The sequence below is a fragment of the Leishmania donovani genome, chromosome 10 (assembly GCF_000227135.1).
Source record: "Leishmania donovani BPK282A1 complete genome, chromosome 10".
NCBI classification, from domain to species: Eukaryota; Euglenozoa; class Kinetoplastea; order Trypanosomatida; family Trypanosomatidae; genus Leishmania; species Leishmania donovani.
The window spans coordinates 299,549-315,617 of NC_018237.1; the positions used below are offsets into that span (position 1 = coordinate 299,549).

At 59.6% G+C, this 16,069-nt stretch overlaps 5 protein-coding genes across 5 annotated transcripts; all 5 read right to left on the reverse strand.

Annotated features, from left to right (window-relative positions):
• Positions 1 to 769: 769 nt before the first annotated feature.
• On the reverse strand, positions 770 to 2,293 carry LDBPK_100660 (endonuclease G, putative; the record flags this gene model as incomplete). The annotated part of the gene is made up of 1 exon (XM_003858854.1): positions 770 to 2,293. One exon carries the CDS (start codon positions 2,291 to 2,293, stop codon positions 770 to 772), a length of 1,524 nt encoding a protein of 507 aa, XP_003858902.1.
• A 1,798-nt stretch (positions 2,294 to 4,091) lies between these two features.
• Positions 4,092 to 6,362, reverse strand: LDBPK_100670 (hypothetical protein, conserved; the record flags this gene model as incomplete). Its single annotated transcript, XM_003858855.1, has 1 exon — positions 4,092 to 6,362. One exon carries the CDS (start codon positions 6,360 to 6,362, stop codon positions 4,092 to 4,094), a length of 2,271 nt encoding a protein of 756 aa, XP_003858903.1.
• A 2,156-nt stretch (positions 6,363 to 8,518) lies between these two features.
• LDBPK_100680 (flagellar glycoprotein-like protein) lies at positions 8,519 to 10,312 on the reverse strand (the record flags this gene model as incomplete). Its single annotated transcript, XM_003858856.1, has 1 exon — positions 8,519 to 10,312. One exon carries the CDS (start codon positions 10,310 to 10,312, stop codon positions 8,519 to 8,521), a length of 1,794 nt encoding a protein of 597 aa, XP_003858904.1.
• Positions 10,313 to 11,877: 1,565 nt separating this feature from the next.
• LDBPK_100690 (hypothetical protein, conserved) lies at positions 11,878 to 12,609 on the reverse strand (the record flags this gene model as incomplete). The annotated part of the gene is made up of 1 exon (XM_003858857.1): positions 11,878 to 12,609. One exon carries the CDS (start codon positions 12,607 to 12,609, stop codon positions 11,878 to 11,880), a length of 732 nt encoding a protein of 243 aa, XP_003858905.1.
• A 947-nt stretch (positions 12,610 to 13,556) lies between these two features.
• LDBPK_100700 (hypothetical protein, unknown function) lies at positions 13,557 to 14,684 on the reverse strand (the record flags this gene model as incomplete). Its single annotated transcript, XM_003858858.1, has 1 exon — positions 13,557 to 14,684. One exon carries the CDS (start codon positions 14,682 to 14,684, stop codon positions 13,557 to 13,559), a length of 1,128 nt encoding a protein of 375 aa, XP_003858906.1.
• Positions 14,685 to 16,069: the final 1,385 nt, after the last annotated feature.

The window sequence follows — 16,069 nt, forward strand, 5'->3', positions numbered from 1 at the left end:
GGTCCGCGTGCGGTGGGGCGGGCCTTTTCGGGCGGCGGGGGGGGGCGGGCGCGGTGGCCGGGGTCGTTAGGGGGTTGGGGGCGGTGGCCACGGGCGCCGTCTCGCCACCGCCGCCAAGGTCGACGGAGGGGCCGCCGCCGACGCCAACCGCCCCGGTGAAGGGGGTGATGCGCTCGTCGTTCGAGAGCCCCTCAACGACCGCCGCGACCCTCGCAACACCATCGTGTCGAGCAAGAGGCGCTGTGTACGTGGATCATTCTTCAGGCTCGCCGTGCCATGGTGGGGGGCAAAGGCGTCGACCAGCTGCTCCCTGTGGCCCTCATCATGCAGACTCACGCCGAGCTTGCTGATCTTGCCGGGAACAGCCTCGCCGCCGCCACGTCCTTCATGGCCGCTTCTACACAAATGGCGCGGTGTCGGAGACGTGGTACGAGGATTACAGGTCACGGTCGCGAGAGGGACGAGAGGGGGAAGGGGGTCAGATTTGAAAGTGGAGGCTCGAGCGCGAGAGCGGGAGGTTCATTGCGTGTCCGAGAAAGAGGATCGTGCAGCGATGTCGCCGAGAAAAAAAAAATATATATTTTCCTCTCTTCCGCTTTTAATGTGCGGGCGTCTGCCGCCATGCGTGAGCCAAATTCCATCGCACCTTGCTCTTCAACACTGGGGTTGGCTTGTGTGTCGAGGTGTAGCGAGGTGCTTTCCGTTCGATACGCACACAAGTGATGGCGTTGTGCTGCTCCAGTGAACAGCAACGAGGGCAACCCCAACCTCAGCGTCGCTCTGCCTGGTCGATCAGCCCCACAGCCGCCGCGACAAGCTCCTCCATGCGGTTCTGGAACTCGTGCACGACGGCCTCGTCAAGCTTCCCGCCCGCCGCGGAGGCCTGCAGGGCCGCGTAGGTCTGCCGCAGCTGAGGCACGCTGTCGGCAGCCCGCAGCTGGGCCACCTGCCGATACCGCTGGAAGAGCGCGGACGGCCGTGCGTCGCACTTGTGCGTCTTGCAGAGGTCAGGCAAGCGCGTCGCGTCCATGCCTGGAAAAAACTGAAGCCCCGTGATACGCTGCAGTCGCTCGATCGGCACCTGGTACGCGGTGAGGGGCAGCTCCTCTATGATTGGCCCGTTGGGCATCATGAACGCCGCCACCGAGTGTGACCGGCCGCCGTTCTCCTCCGCCAGAAACACCTTGAACAGATGGCTCGGCACAGCGACGGGGGTGCCACGCGCGGGGTGACCGGTGAGCTCGTACGTCATCATCAGCTTCACTGGAGCTGCGCTCTTCCACGGCGCCGCGTTCGCGTCCGCTGAGGACAGCGGCGCATGGACTTCGGTGCCGTCCGAACGGTGCTCCACACGCATGAGTCGGGGGACGAACGCGGGGCCGGTCACGACGTACAGCTTGCCACTGCTACCCGCGTCTTCCGCCTTGGCGGTATTCCCTGCTGGTGGGCTGTCGCCGCGTTGCCGGACACGGCCAGGCTGCTGCTGCTGCAGCCCGACGCTTACCTCCTTGCTCAGCTTGCGCGTCAGGCCCTCCAGCCGCAGCCAATCCACCGCGTTCAGCGTCATGTCCTGCGGCACGATGTTCGCGTTCATGTTGAAGGTCGCATCCATCTCCGCCTGCGAGGCCTTGTGCAACTGCGCGGCGGCGAGGTGGCCGCGACTCATGCCGCGTGACGTGTAGCTGTTGGGTCCGACGCGGAAGGCCGCGGGGACGGTGTCGTCGGCGTAGAAGTTGCTGCGGTTGCGCGAGACGTCGCCACCACCGCGGCTGCCGTCGCTCCCCTCGTCGTCTGCAGCCTGCGCGGCGTCGTCGTCTCTGTTAGCGGCGGCGGCTGCCGGGGAGGAGGGTCGGCGCCCGGAGTGCAGCTTGCGGTAGTCAACCACCTCCATCACCCAGTTTGGGATGCGGCGCTCGTAGTTGAGGCTGGCGAGGTAGCCGCCGTAGCAGCGCACCTCGGCAGTGGACGGCAGCCCGTGCGCCGCTGCCTCGTTGCACTGCTGCAAGAAGTCGGCGGTGAGCGTGGAGGCCTGGGCGGGTGGCGTGTGAGGCGGCAGCACGACAGGAAACGCCAGCGCGGCATCACCTCTCACAGATCCCTGGCTGCTGCTGTCGCTGCCTGCGCTCACGATTGACGGTGTAGCGTTGGCAGTCGTGACGAGAGAGCGGCCAGGCTGCACCACAAGCTGTGTGCGCTTGCTTGCCTGCGTGCTGTAGGCCCAGTAGGCGGTGACGCCGAAGAGAGCAAGAGAGGCGGCGCCGAGAAGCCGGGCGATCGCCGCACTGGCACTCATGCGCTCCCGATGAATCGTTTCGCGCAACGGACAGGGAGCGACACTGCGAGAGACTCTCTTACAGATCCGACTTGCTTGACGATAAGGGTGCTGTTGACACGGTGTGCGTGCGGTCGCCGCCGCACCCTGTTGGAACGTGCAAGAGAGAAGCAGGCGCCGAGGGCGAAGACCAGAAAGACAACGAAGAGTAACTTCGTAACAGCATCAGAGAGAGAGAAACAACGGTGGCGTGCGTGCGTGTGCACACCGCTCTGTGTGTGTGTGTGTGCTTGTGCCAGCTGAGGCTTCTTTCCGCCAGTTATGTCTACGGCGACGCCTGCGGGCAGAGACGGATCACTGACACAGCCACCGACATAGACGCACAGCCATTTCGAAGAGTCAGGGGGATGCCGTAGGTATTCTGGAGGGGGCTGCGACATGCATATGCACCTACACACAGAGCCTCCTGATGGTCAAGACACACACACACACACACACACACACAACATGGCAAAACAAGGCAGCAGCGGTGCAGTGCCGCTCTTCATCCGTCTTTGGCTCGGTTCTTGCACTGTCGTGCCTCGACGCCCCGTCTAGGGTCAAACACGTTTTTGTTTCGTTGTTTCTTTAAGCTCTCCAGTGCGCAAAACACGCGATCAGCACACCCCGACAACTACGCAGAGCGGCGATGATGGTGTTGCTGATGACCATGATGGTGAGAACAACCCAGCTCACATAAAAGGGGTCCGATGAGAAGAGAACACCCACCACGAAGAAGAGCGGCGGGGCAGCGTCAACCCTCCCCCCTCCCCCCGCCACCACTAACACAGACGAAAAGAAGACGAGCTGCAAGCTGACGAGATACATGCACACAAACAGAGCGAGCGAGCGAGCGAGCGAGGCAGGGATGGAGGCACACAAACATACGCACAGACGTGCAGCCCATACGGAGGGGACTTCTGATTTCCCTGCTTGTTTCTCGTCGTACGACATTCTCCCCTTGAAAAAGCACGACATACACACACACACACACGTACAGGAAAGCAGCAACAACACAGGATAACAATGACGGGTTTGGCGGGATTTGGGGTGGGGGTGGGGGTGTGTGAAGGGAAGACACCAACGGAGGAGGAGATGTAGCAAAGAAAGCAAAACACGAAAATACTGAAGGCAACGATGCCCGTACTTGAGGGAGAGGGATGCATGTGCGCATGTGCTTGCGTCTGTGTCTACGCAGATGTAGGCTTCGACCGACGTAGAAAGGCTTCGTGCCTCCACACTGTGATGTTCACACACACACACACACACGTACCCCCCTCCCCCCAACACACACATATATGTATACACATACACGCACACTTCTTGTGCCATACATGTCACTGGTTCATCACACGCCTCGCCCTCTCCATCGAAGCAGCATATACCCTTTTTCTAGCAGCAGTAGCTTCGCGTGCTGCACACAACCGCGTCTACGAGGGCGACGAGAAAGATGCATACACAGAAGTTGAGTGAGAGAGCGAGAGAGAGAGAGAGACCAAAGGATTGGCGACAGCTAAAACGCGCCCGCACGCGTGCAGATGAGGTCGCTCTCAATGACGAAGATACTCTAAGAAACCATCGCAGAAAGACACACAGAGCGAAGAACGAAAAGAGAGACATCAAGCAGGAGATGCACGTATCCGCCACACACACACACACACACGCGAAGTCGCACCTTTATCAGTGAATGGTATCGTGCTCATCGCGAGTTCCTTCTACGGAGCCATTCTCTCCAGGGAGGGGGCGAGGGGCGAGGCTTCTTTTTTTTTTTTGTTCTTGCTTACCCGTTCAGTGGGTTACGGCTTCCCTCCTCACTGCCCATATCTAGCGTGCTGGCAAACTTCGGCTCCACGGTTAAAGCCGGCGCCACGACGGTGGCGAGGCGCCGCCGCTTCGAGGTCGCGATGACTATGGCCACCACCAGAATCGCCGCCACCACGGCAGACACCACGGCGATGCTAACGATGCACCCGGTGCCGCACTTGCGAGTGCGCGTTGTCGTCGCATTTTGCAAGTAATCCGTGACGTTTGTCCAGTCGGTGCCATCGAGGCAGCGCGAGATGCTGAAGTTGTAGTGCAGGCTTTCCGGGATGAAGACGGTGATGTTATAGTTGCTGTAAGGCATCCCCGGCATCACCAGCTCGGTGAGGTTGTCGATGCCGACGCGCGGAACGCAGCCGGGGACCATGTCATCGTGTGAGTCACTCGAGCTGCTGCCAGAGCCGGTGTAGGAGGGGCTGTTCTCCGCGCACTTCGCCAGTTGTTCCTGAATCGCCGTGTAGATGATCCACCGCACCAGCTGCTGCTGCGCTGCAGTGAGGATGTGGAAGGGGAACGCGTTGCCGGCGAAAATACAATCATACACGAAGTCCGGCGTGTAGGCGTTGCGCACGGCCGCAAGCATCGTCGTGTTGAAGTGAACGTTCGCGAGCGACGCAGGGGTCGTCGTGTTCTCGAAGAAGCCGGACTCGTTCAGGATCTCGCCGAAGGGGTACGGCATCAGCAGCTTCAGCAGCGTCAAGTTCGGATGCGCGTTTACTGTGAAGTTCTGTGCTTTCGACGTGTAGATGTACGGGTACTGCAGGGCGGCGCGGGCATCAGCGGCCACGGCGCGCTCGATCATTTGCATCTTGGTGAGGTTGCACATGGGCAGCACATTTGGGTCACCAAAGAGGATGTGGTTCGTGCGGTTGTAGTACGCCTGCAACCCGTGCAGCGAGCTCATGAACGGTGTGCCGATGACCGCCGCTCTTGACACCGTTGAAAAGAAGCGATTCGACACATCCACGGAAAAGATGGTGTCCCACGTGCTGTCGTCCACTTTCGGAGTGGAGTGGTTGATCGCCACGTACGGGAAAGGAATGTTCGAGTTGCTCACGAGCTCGTAGTTCATGCCATCCAGTATCAGTGGCATGATCGAGGAGTTGTCCAGGAAGTACACCGGGAACGGGGTGCGGGTGATAGTGTCGCTGATGGTGGTGTTGCTCACTATGATGGCACGAACAACACTCGCACCGCCGGTTGTCATGTACACCATGTCAGTACTCAAGGGGTAGATGCGGGCGATGCCGCAGAAAGTTGGGCTCGTATCGGAGTCGACATTGTTCAGCGCTGGGTTGCACGACTTGACCTCCTTACCAGAGACGAGGGCGTACGAGATCGTCGCGTCAGAGGTGGTGACGGTGTACACTGCGCTCGTCGAGGCCGCCATCAAAACCGAGGTTCCTCTGTTCGCGGTGTCCCTGCTGCTTGTGAACTTGGTGTCGACAAATGTGACACCGACCGACTTTGCAATGAAGGCACCGGAGAGGTTAAACCAGTACAGATCCGAGGTCGGCGTGATGAAGATGCCACTCGACGACACCGCGAAGCCCCTGAAGTCCGAGGAGATCGGGATGAGTTGATGGAACTCGGTACTCCCGGTGAGGGTGATCTGCGTGCAGGCTGACCCCACCACGGCGCCACCGGCGCCTATGCCGCACTGGTAGATGCCATTCTGAGTGCTGAGAAGATAGACGTTGTTGTCGTGCACGGTCACGTCGACGAAGCTGATGCCGTGCTTCACCTGCGTCAGGTACACAACACTGTTCGACACCCAGTACAGCATGCCGTCGTTCTGCACGTAGTAGACGGTAGAGGTGACCAAACCGTTGCTAGAGTTGGGCCGCAGCGTCACGCAGCCGAACACGCCGGTCAGCCGGACCTTGTCGATTGGCCCGCTGTTCAAGTTCATCGAACCCTGGCCGTACCAGAAGCCCAGATAGGTGCTGTAGCGGTTGAAGCTGAAGAAGTACGATGCACCGCCGATGAGGAGCGTCGTGTCCTCCACGTCTGCGGTGTCGAAGTCGGCACAGATCGCGAAGGGGTTCAGAATGCGGCTTGCACCTGCCTTGCCCTGCAGGTTCTGCCCTACCAGTAGGGCCCCGGCCACCGTGATGCCCGCATGATCGTACGCACGTGCCGTGGTGGTAGCAACGGCGGCGGCGGCGGCAAGTGCAATCAGCAGCGCTGCTGCTGCCGCCGAAGACACTCGACGAATGCAGCGCCCCATCTTGATCTATCGCTTCTGCGTGCAACGTCTTCTATCGGGTCGGCTCAGAGAGAGAAAGGGACGCAAATAAACGAAAAACCAGAAAAGAAGTCTAACTTCTCAACGACACGGGCAGACGCGCACGCACACGCACACGTACACAGACACTCGTAGAAGCTGCTGTGCGTGAGGGTTCGTGTACGAGGAACGGCACAGAGGCGGAGAGAAGGGCTGTGAGTGTAGGGATGAGAAGACAGTGGAGTCGGCGGATGTCGTAGACGGAGGCGAGCAAAAAGCCACAGGAACACCCTCGCGGAGAGAGTGAGTCACCGGCACACAAAAGAAAAAAAAGACGAGGGTGTATAACACGACAATGAAGGCGATGGGAGAGGCGGTGGGGCTGCTGGGCAGATGAGACGTTCCCTTTTCTTTTTGGTTTTGTCTCTGCTGCTTTCGGTCACAAGCACACATACATACCTACACCCACACAGGCACACACAAGAGGCACGACTGCTGCCTGTGGAGCCTGTGCTGCGCTGATGAGGAATGAGGAGGGGAGGAGGGAGGGTCAACGTGGTGCGACGAGGGCGGTAACACGTACGAAAAAGGGTGCAGTTGATGGTACAGTATACTTCGTAGTTCTACGGCGGATGGGACCCTCGCGTTTACGTTGTTGTACACCCTCGTGTGAGGTTGCAGGTTGTGTCGTGCAGGTGGGTTTCTGATAAGAGGGAGGGACAGATGTGCGTGGGTAGGTGTCATTGGTTGTGCGAAAGTGTGCAAGAGAGGCGAGGGCGATGAGTAGACGGCGCGCATTTTTTCGAGAGAGAGGGAAGGTGGAAAGGGTGCAGGAAGTCACGGCAAGAACACGTGCGTGCTCCCGTTGGTCTCCCCAGAACGGCCATTCGGTGCGAAAGACGATATCGCTCTACTGCTTTGCTCTCTCCCTCATCGCGCGCTGCGACCTCACGACGAGAGCGATGGAGGAGATCATATCAAGTGTGCAGCAAGGACCCCCCACCCCCGATCCTCAGCGTCACCCTCGAGAGCACACACACACACACACTCACACAAATCCTTGTACGTTTTCGAGTACACATCGAGAGTTGCCGGCTACCTACCTTGATGGACCGCGTCACTTCCATCTTGTGGTTGGCAGGGGCTTGACACTACGGGGAGGGGGGACACTGTTGGATTGCATCTCATTTTTTTGTGAATTTTTTTTTGTGCTTTCCCGATATTGGCCTCGGCACACACACACACGCACACAGACAAGAGACGCAGAGGAAGAGAGACGCAGAAGGGGAGGAGGGGGGGTGCAGGGGGAGGGGGCACACAGCGGACGTGAGCGGAAGAAGGGACGAACACATGCTGAATAAACAAGAATCAATGGACAAAGGCCCCCCCCCTCCCCTCCAAAAAAAGAAAAAAATGCACACCCAAAGACATGAAAAAGAGCGGCGAGGCGGGGAGAGGGACGGGGCACGCACCACGGGGAGATGAAGCGCACAGCTGCACGCGCACGAAGACATCACAGGAAGAAAATCCGCGCTTCTTCTGCAGATGTTGATTCTGAACCTCTTTCCTTACCGCCGCCCCTCCCGGTGCTGCATGAGTGCCACTACATAAAAGCCCATTCAGTGTGTGTATATTTGTGAGAGAAACATATGATGGTCCAAAGAGAAGAATGAAGGGAAGGGGTACGGCAACGGCGCATCCCCGCCGCCGCCGCCCCCTGCATAACCGAACACAACGCACTGACAACAACAGCAGCAAGCATGTCATGCTCGCCTCTATTCTTTCACTAAATCAGTGCACCGCACACGCACACAGGCATGCGAATCTTTCAAACATCTCTCCCTCCTTTTCCCTTGTCGCCTGCCTGCGTTCGCGTCTCTACGTGATTCTAACAAAAAAAAAAAGAAAGCGAGAGAGAGAGAGAGACAACGTCCTGTCTGCCCCTCTACAACATGATATATATATATATAACATGTTCTGAGTGAGCGGTGCGGCCCTGTGCGTATGGTGATCCGTGTGGGGAGGAGGAAAAGGAGGGCAAGTGGTGGGGAGAGTCGGGTCTCTCCTTCGCGCCCCGCCTTTTTTTACATTGAAACACGCACACGCACGCACGCACGCAGAGTCCAACGAAAACAGCGAAGGGCAGGCGTGATCTCTAGTTAAATGATAGGCACCATCACCACCGCCGTGAAGATGTTCGATGGACTAACAATCATGAGTATAAGGAGCACGACGCCAGCCGCTGCTAACACCACTGAGGACGCGATGGCACCCTTGCACACGTCGTCGCACGCCGATCCGATGTTGTACGCGGGGCACTTGGGGGCCGTGATCGTCTTACAGGCGGTAGTGCAGTTGTAGAAGCAGAAGGGGCCAAGGTTCCAGCCACTGCTATTCAGCGAGTTCAAAAACGCTCGCGTCCGTTTCCACGGGGATTTCACCAAGCGATCTTGCGTGTACAACAGGTCGTGGCCTCGCGGGCCCCAGAATATCAAAATCGAAATCGTGCCGTCGTTGCTGCGGTCGGTGGTAATGTTGCCGCACCACGTCGAAACGTTCACGTCGCCGTCCACGAGCGTCGTGATGTTTGTTGGAGGTACCACGAACTCGTTCAGAAAGTCGTCGGTGTTGTACGCCTCCGTAGCGTCGATGCGCATCCAGTTGTAGACCTGGGTCATGAGGCAGCTGTCGTTGGTGGGAAAGGCTGCTGTAGGGAAGGCTGCAATACCTTTGTGACGACCTGAAAGGATGCCTTCGCTGCTGCTGCTGCTGCTGCTGCTGCCGCTGCTGCTGCTACTGCTGCTGCTACTGCTGCTGCTGCTGCTGCTGCTGCTGCTGCCGCTACTGCTGCTCTCTTCCGGATGGATAGGGGTCGCTGAGACAATCAAAAACTGGGTAGTGGTGAGGATGTACCAACTGTCTGAGGTACGCTCAAAGAAGAGCTGAATCTTACCGCCGATCAACGAAGTGTCAAGGTCGATCATTTTCTGCGGCACCAGCGACGGCGAGGTAGCCGAAGATGCTGTCGCGTCAAGACCGGCGATTGTGCTGCCGTTGGCGGTCACATACAACACCTGGGTACCGTCTTTGCTCGCTTGAAGGATTCGACCAAAGTCGGCTGCGAGAGGCGTGCTCACCTTCCACGACTTGGAGCTGGGCTGGATGTAAGACCAGCAGTACATCTGCAAGGTCGCGTTCACGATGAAGGCGCGACTGAGATGGGACAGAACGGTGATCGCGCCTGGCACGAAGTAGGGGTCGCTGGTGAAGTTCACCTGCCCTACCGGACTGCCCAGGCTCGGAATATATAGAACACTATGGTAGCCGGTATTGGAGATGAAGACGGAGGTTTTGCCGCTGATGATCGAAACGGCAAGCGAGTTTGGCGTATTCAGGGTATTCGCGTTTAAAATCGTTGTTGTCACATTCGTCGTGGCGTTGGTGAAGCGAAGGGCGTTGTTTAGGGTATCAGCCAAGTAGAAGCCGCCGTTACCGTACGCGAGGGAGTTGGCACGACTGTCACCAGTAGGGATGCCGCCGAAGAGGGCGTCTGGGGAAGGGCCGTCCTGGTCGCCTCTCTTTCTGTTATTGCCGGCAATGGTGGAAAGATAACCTGCCTTGGAGATCAAGCGAATGGCAGAGCCGCTGCCTCCCATGTCCGAGAACACGACCCCGCCGCCGACCATGGCGCCGCCGTAGCCGACTACACCGTATATGCCCACTCCACTGGGACCATCTGTCGAGTCGCCACCGCCCGGGGCGCTGCGGAAGATGACGTGGTAATAGTATGTGCCATCGTAGTAGTCGCTGGAGCTCGAGCCTTGCGCGGCGGCCGGGCGGTGCAACAAAATACAGAGAACAGCCAGGGCGGCGGCAAAGAGCTGGTGGGGCGACGGTCCCCGTGCCCGCCGTACCGGCCATCGCCTTGTCGTGACAGCTGCGCACCGCGACATCCGCTCGCGTGCGTTTGTGTGCTGCGACGACTGGAAGAGGCGGCGGCGGCAGGCGAGGGGCGAGGGGGGGGGAACAAGGCTCACGCTCGTTGTGTGTGTGTACGCGTGTGCGCGCCTATGTACTACCGAAATGGAAAGGAGAGTAAAAAAAGAATGATGGGTGTGGTGGCGGAGGGCAGACGAACGAGCTCACTCTTACACAGACAGGTGGTGGCAGGGAGGGGCGAGGGGGTGCAACTTGAATCTGCTATACCAGAAAAGATACACAAGCAAGAGCTAAGGAAAACAGATGAGGCAGGTAACAATGAGAAAATGAAGGAGGGTGACGGTGGGGCGGCGGCCGGGTGGGCGAGGAGGGCGGGCTGCCGTGGCGTTCCTCCTGTCTAAAGTGTGCGACCCCTCCTTTCTGTGCTCTTCGCCAGGCACTCTGTTGGTGCAGCCGCGATGGGTATAGGGTGAGACAGAAAAGAGAAACACCCGCGCACGCACGGAGGACGGTTTCAAGTGGGGGGGGGGAAGAGGGGAGCCAAAGACACAACCACACAGAGACGCAGACAATACCCAACACGAGAAACCGGAGGTGAGCAGTGCAGACGTGAAACGCGTTTCGAAAAGAAGAGGGGGAAGGAGGGGGGCGGCGGCGGGCCAGCGCGTCGTCGCCTTGAGAGAAGTGCCCGTTGCAGGTGTTGGTATTGTTCCTTGTTTCTTCCAAAGGCGTTGCACGGCAGTTAAGCGATGGAGGGCAGAGACAGCGGGGAGGGAGCACACGTGTGCACCACGTTTGCAGGCGAGTGATGGTGGAAGGGGAAGGGGTGGGGAGCCAAGAGCAATCACGGTGATGTGTGAAAAGCAGAGGGAGGAGGAAGAGGACAGAGATAAGTCGTTGAGGTTGCAGGGCGGCATCCAGCGTAGATGCTAAGCAGCAGCGCACAAGCCACATCGCATGCTTTTCCCCAGAGAAGATGGGGGAGGGAACACTCAAGCGCGTGCGTGTGTGTCCATGTCTGCGAGCGAGGAAGACAGGATGGTAAAGGAAAGAGACGAAGGGACACACACACACACGCACATGAATGCTTCACATCCACATACATAAACGCGTTCTCCGTTTCTCTCGATTTCTCTCGCACAACACCGTACAACAGGGACACACGACTTCAATAAGGCGTGGCACCCCTTGCCCAATGGGGATCCGTCAAGACAGTGCACCTCCGCACCTTGTTGGTGACCGAGGCTTGGCTGATTACCATATATATTTTCTTTTCTTCATATGCTGCTCACTCTAAAGTGATGTGGCACTGCGTCCCCCCGTCGGTACTCGTATGGATGCCGCTGATACGGTCGCAATACACAGTGACCCTAGTCGAGATACCGGCGTGGGTGGGCGAGACGATGTCGAGGCACTACGAGGAGTACACAGACACGCCTGCCCACGCGCGCGCACAACGGGCGTTTCTCAGCAGACTACACCTCCGCCATCGTTGTCAGTTGTGTGAATAAACAGTATAGCAACCGCCGCTTATCGTGGCACCGAGGATACTTGGAATCGCCCGCGTCATCTCGCGCGCTCACGACTTTGGGACGCGGTTGACCGGCTGTCCGTGCTTGTCCAGGTGAGTGAAAGGGCATGCCGCGCCTCTTTGGCAGCCCTCAGGTGTGCGGTAGAAGTGGCACACCCCACTGATGCCCGCGTTCGCGACGTTGCTCGTGATGGAACCGTTGCTGCTGTTGTGCGCGTGGTAGACGGTATTATCCACGTGCTGGGCGTTGCGGCGCAGCTGTGCGATGCGATAGTCATTGAGCTTCTCAGCCAGGTTCGGGTCGTCGGGGGACGGCAGCGGCGGAAGCGGAGGGGCGCCGGCGGCAGCAGACAGTGACGACGATGGAGTGGCAGACGCCGACCCAGACAGCAACGACGACAGAGTGGCTCCGCTGTTGCTGCCGCTGTTGTTCCCACTTGATGCCCCACCGTGTGGCTTTTTGTGCTCGAAGGAGGTGAGCTGCTGCACATCCACCTCCTCCCGGTCCACGCCATAGTAGCCATCGCACACCTTGTAGAAGTCCATGAGCGCTTGATGGGCAATGAACGGCGATGGGCGGAGCGTGTGGTCGTGCGGCTGCACTGCCTCATAGAGGGCTTCGGGGGAGAGTGCCGTGTACGGCTTCGGCTCGGCAGCCCGCACGAGACACAGCATCGCAGGGGTGGCGTTCTCGATCAGGTAGTTCACACGACCCGCTTTTCGGCGACGCGCCGCCGTGGCTGGTGCCTCTACCGCCTCCTTGTAGGCTGTTGTAGACATGTGCACCGCGAAAAGACCAGGAGCTGAGTTGCCCAAAGGAGGCTGGGATGAGAAGCACAGGCGCTCACCAGCACGTTGCGTGTGCGTGTGGGTTTCCCCCTTTCACCAAGTCTTGCTCTCCTCTCAGCGGAGCTGGATAGCTCAGAGGTTGCCGCGGAGGGGCACACTAAGAGAGAGAGAGGGGGAGAGGGAGGCCTCTCCTCACCTCCGAATAAAGGAAGAGAAGCACACACAAGAAGGAGCAGAGGCGGCGCAGAGGCGGAGTCCACTTGTGTGCTTGTCACTCGCGCGGACTGCTGTTCTCGTCAGAAAACAAAATGGGGAGGGAGTGAGAGATGGGAAGGGGGGGGTGGAGAGGGTGGAGTACGGGTATACGTATGTATGGATGCGTGTGTGCGCATGCCGAGGCAAACGGCGAGACCACCCGCTACAAGAGATGGAAGGTGAGAGAGGGGGAGGGAGGGAGCGAGGTGTTCAAGCAGGAGAGCCCCTCCCTTCAACCGCCACTGTCAGACAAAGGACGACAAAAGAGGGAAGCGCGCGCGCACACACACACACACACACAAGCGGGCAAAGGAGAAGGGGGGAGGGGCGAGGCGGTGGTGGTTTGCTCGACCACCGCCTCGGCAACGCCTGACGGCACGCATACGTGCGCGGACCGCAATGATCAGCGCCACCATGGCAAGTAGCCTTTTTCCCCCGCTATCTTCCAGTAGCACAGGAGACGTCAAGTACGCGGCACCGCCCCCTGCTCCCCTCTCCCTGCTCATCCGGTTCCACAACAACACAGCCAGCGCACCAGGTTGTGGGAGTGTCTGTGTGTTTCAAGCGCTCGTGGGCGGCAGAAGACTCTCTCTCCCTGTGGCCCAACCGCGTAGGAGAAGTTGCGCGGAGACACGCACGCGCACGTACGCGCGTAGCAATCAACGAGGCAGGCCTGGGGAGCACTACTGTGGTGGCAGCAGCTTGAATTTATCGATGGCCCACTCCCGATACATCGCCATCTCACACGCGGGAAGGGCGAGGTATTGGTCTACCATGTCGTAGCTGATGGACGCCGCGATCTTGTCGAAGTCAACGCGCCCCTCGCGCCCTTCCTGACACTCGATGCTGTCGTCGTCGAATGTAGCGCCGCGGCGGGAGCGATAGTGCGGGTTTCTGCGGCACTGACGCAGGTAAAGAACGTAGCCCAACAGCTCTGCCATGGCCCAAAGAGGTCGCTCGGCCATTTTGGCCGACGTGTGCTCGCCTTCAGCGCCACGCTCATCATTCCCAGAGAGCTCACGTGCAACCCCCTCGGATGCCAGCTTCCGCAGCGGCGGGGTGCGATGCTGCCAATGGTGCGCCGTCGCCACGTCCGCGTCGCTCGGGAGTACCTCACGCAGCTCGTCGCCTACAAAACATACGGTGCGGTAGTGATGTCCCGGGAACAGCTGCACTTCTCCCGTCTCCGGTGAAGGCAGCATCAGCACGCAGCCGTCACGCGTGGCTGCCTGCTTGCGTTTTTCCTGTAAGAGCGTCAGCAACTCGCGACGGATCTCTTTCATTTCGTGCGTGATAGCCTTGCGTTGGCGCGACAGCTCCGACAGGAGGTGGCTCGTGGAGTCACCACCCTCCGCTGCACCGGAAGGAGCACGGGCAGTGGAGTCTCCACTGCCCCTGCCCGCATCACCTCCAGCGTCGCCCACCGCGGATACTGGGGCGCTCAGCTCTTTGTTCTGCCGCCGCGCCCGAATGCGTCGCATGGACCACAGGTTTTTTGTCCTAAGGAGGTCTGCGCGTGCCGCGACTAACTGCGAGGCACGTGACTGCAGCTCTTGCCGACGCTGACGGCGCTGGCGGCGCTGTAGCAGCGCGCCGGTGCAGTCAAGCAGCAGCACTGGCCGGTCACCGTAGCAGTGCAACGGGCGAGACGCAGCACCTTCAGCGGCGACAACACAGTCGCCGACGTCGCAGGCACCGGTAGCGCTCCGGCCGTCTTCCGCGGCTGCCTTCGCGGCGCGCGGGGCAAACAGAGCACGAGGAATAAGAAATGGATGCTCGGCAGGGACGATCATGCGCTTGTGGTTGAGCATAACGACGAAGTCGCGGCGGCTGTTGGAGCTGACGTGTGCGGTCTTCCCGGACAGGGATAATGCGGGCGCATCTGCAGCATGATGCGCAGCAGCTGCGTTGTGGGTCGGGGGATCACCGGAGGCCACACGGGACTGACACGGCAGGGATGGCGGGAGCAACGCCGAGGCTGGAGTCGGTTGGGCAGAGGGGGGCGACGAGAAGCGGGGAGGATGACCACCGACTGCGTTCTCCTCGCTGACGGTGGGGATGGCGATACTGCTGTCTGCCATGTCTGCCGTATCTGCCGTGTGCGGCCGTCGCCTCTGCGGCTCCTCGCAGCGGCGGGCTAATGCAGCAGAGGGAGGCGCAGGTGTGATGAGTGGGCATTGGGCATCCTTGGAGCTGTGCCCTAACCCACCTCTTTCCGTATGCCGCACTTGCGTTGCATCGTCGGATGCGGCGCGTGACCGTGTTGTCGGCTCTGACACGCCATCGCCCGGCCGCGCACGCTTCCGATTCGACGAGTGCGTCGACGAGGTAGCGCTGGTGCTCGCGCCGCTGTGCTGCGACGGAGGTGACCCGGAGGACGAGCAGGAGGGGCGCATGCGCTTCGCATGCAGAGAAAGAAAGAAACACCAGAGGGATTCCACGTGGGGTGTGTGGAAAAGGGCACGAGGGGAGACGGCGACGAGAGGGGGAGGTGCGTGCGCTTGGGTGTGCGCAGAAGCAGAAAAGAAGTGGAGCGGCGGCTGTTCCTAGATGCAGTCATGAAAGGCCGGGCAAGCGACATCACTCACTGCACGCGTAGTGCTGCAGGTGAGCGTGTCCATGTGGGGCGGGGGGTAGGTGGGTGGGTCATCGGACGATGCGAAAACGAAAGCGGCAGCCGCACTGGGAGCTCGGGTAGCGGTGCCGTTTTGGTATCTCGCGCGAGTGTATTCTGCTTTTCGTCGTCGACGGGTTGGCTTGAATGCCAAGCCCCTTTTAAGGTGGTGGAAGAGTTGGGGGGAGGGGGTGAGGAGAGGGGGGGGGGGTGGAGGCGCATGCGCGCGTGTACCTGTGCGGGCGTCGACGTGTGCGGCAGTGCAGCGAGACGAGAACCTGAAGCCATAGGGGGCGACAGAGGCGGGGGATGGGCCCACAGGTTCACACGCACAAGCACGCACACGCAAACACACACACGCAGACCTCGACAGACACGCAGGGAGTTTAACAAGGCATACAAGATACGTACATCTAGGCATAGTAGACAGCGGCAATCACAGGTCGGTACACGTCTATACAAAACATGCACGCACGCACCCGACAGAGGGTGCGTGGAAGATCGAGCTCTCATACACCCGCACACACACACACACACACACACACACACACACACACACACACACAACNAAACGAAAAAGAC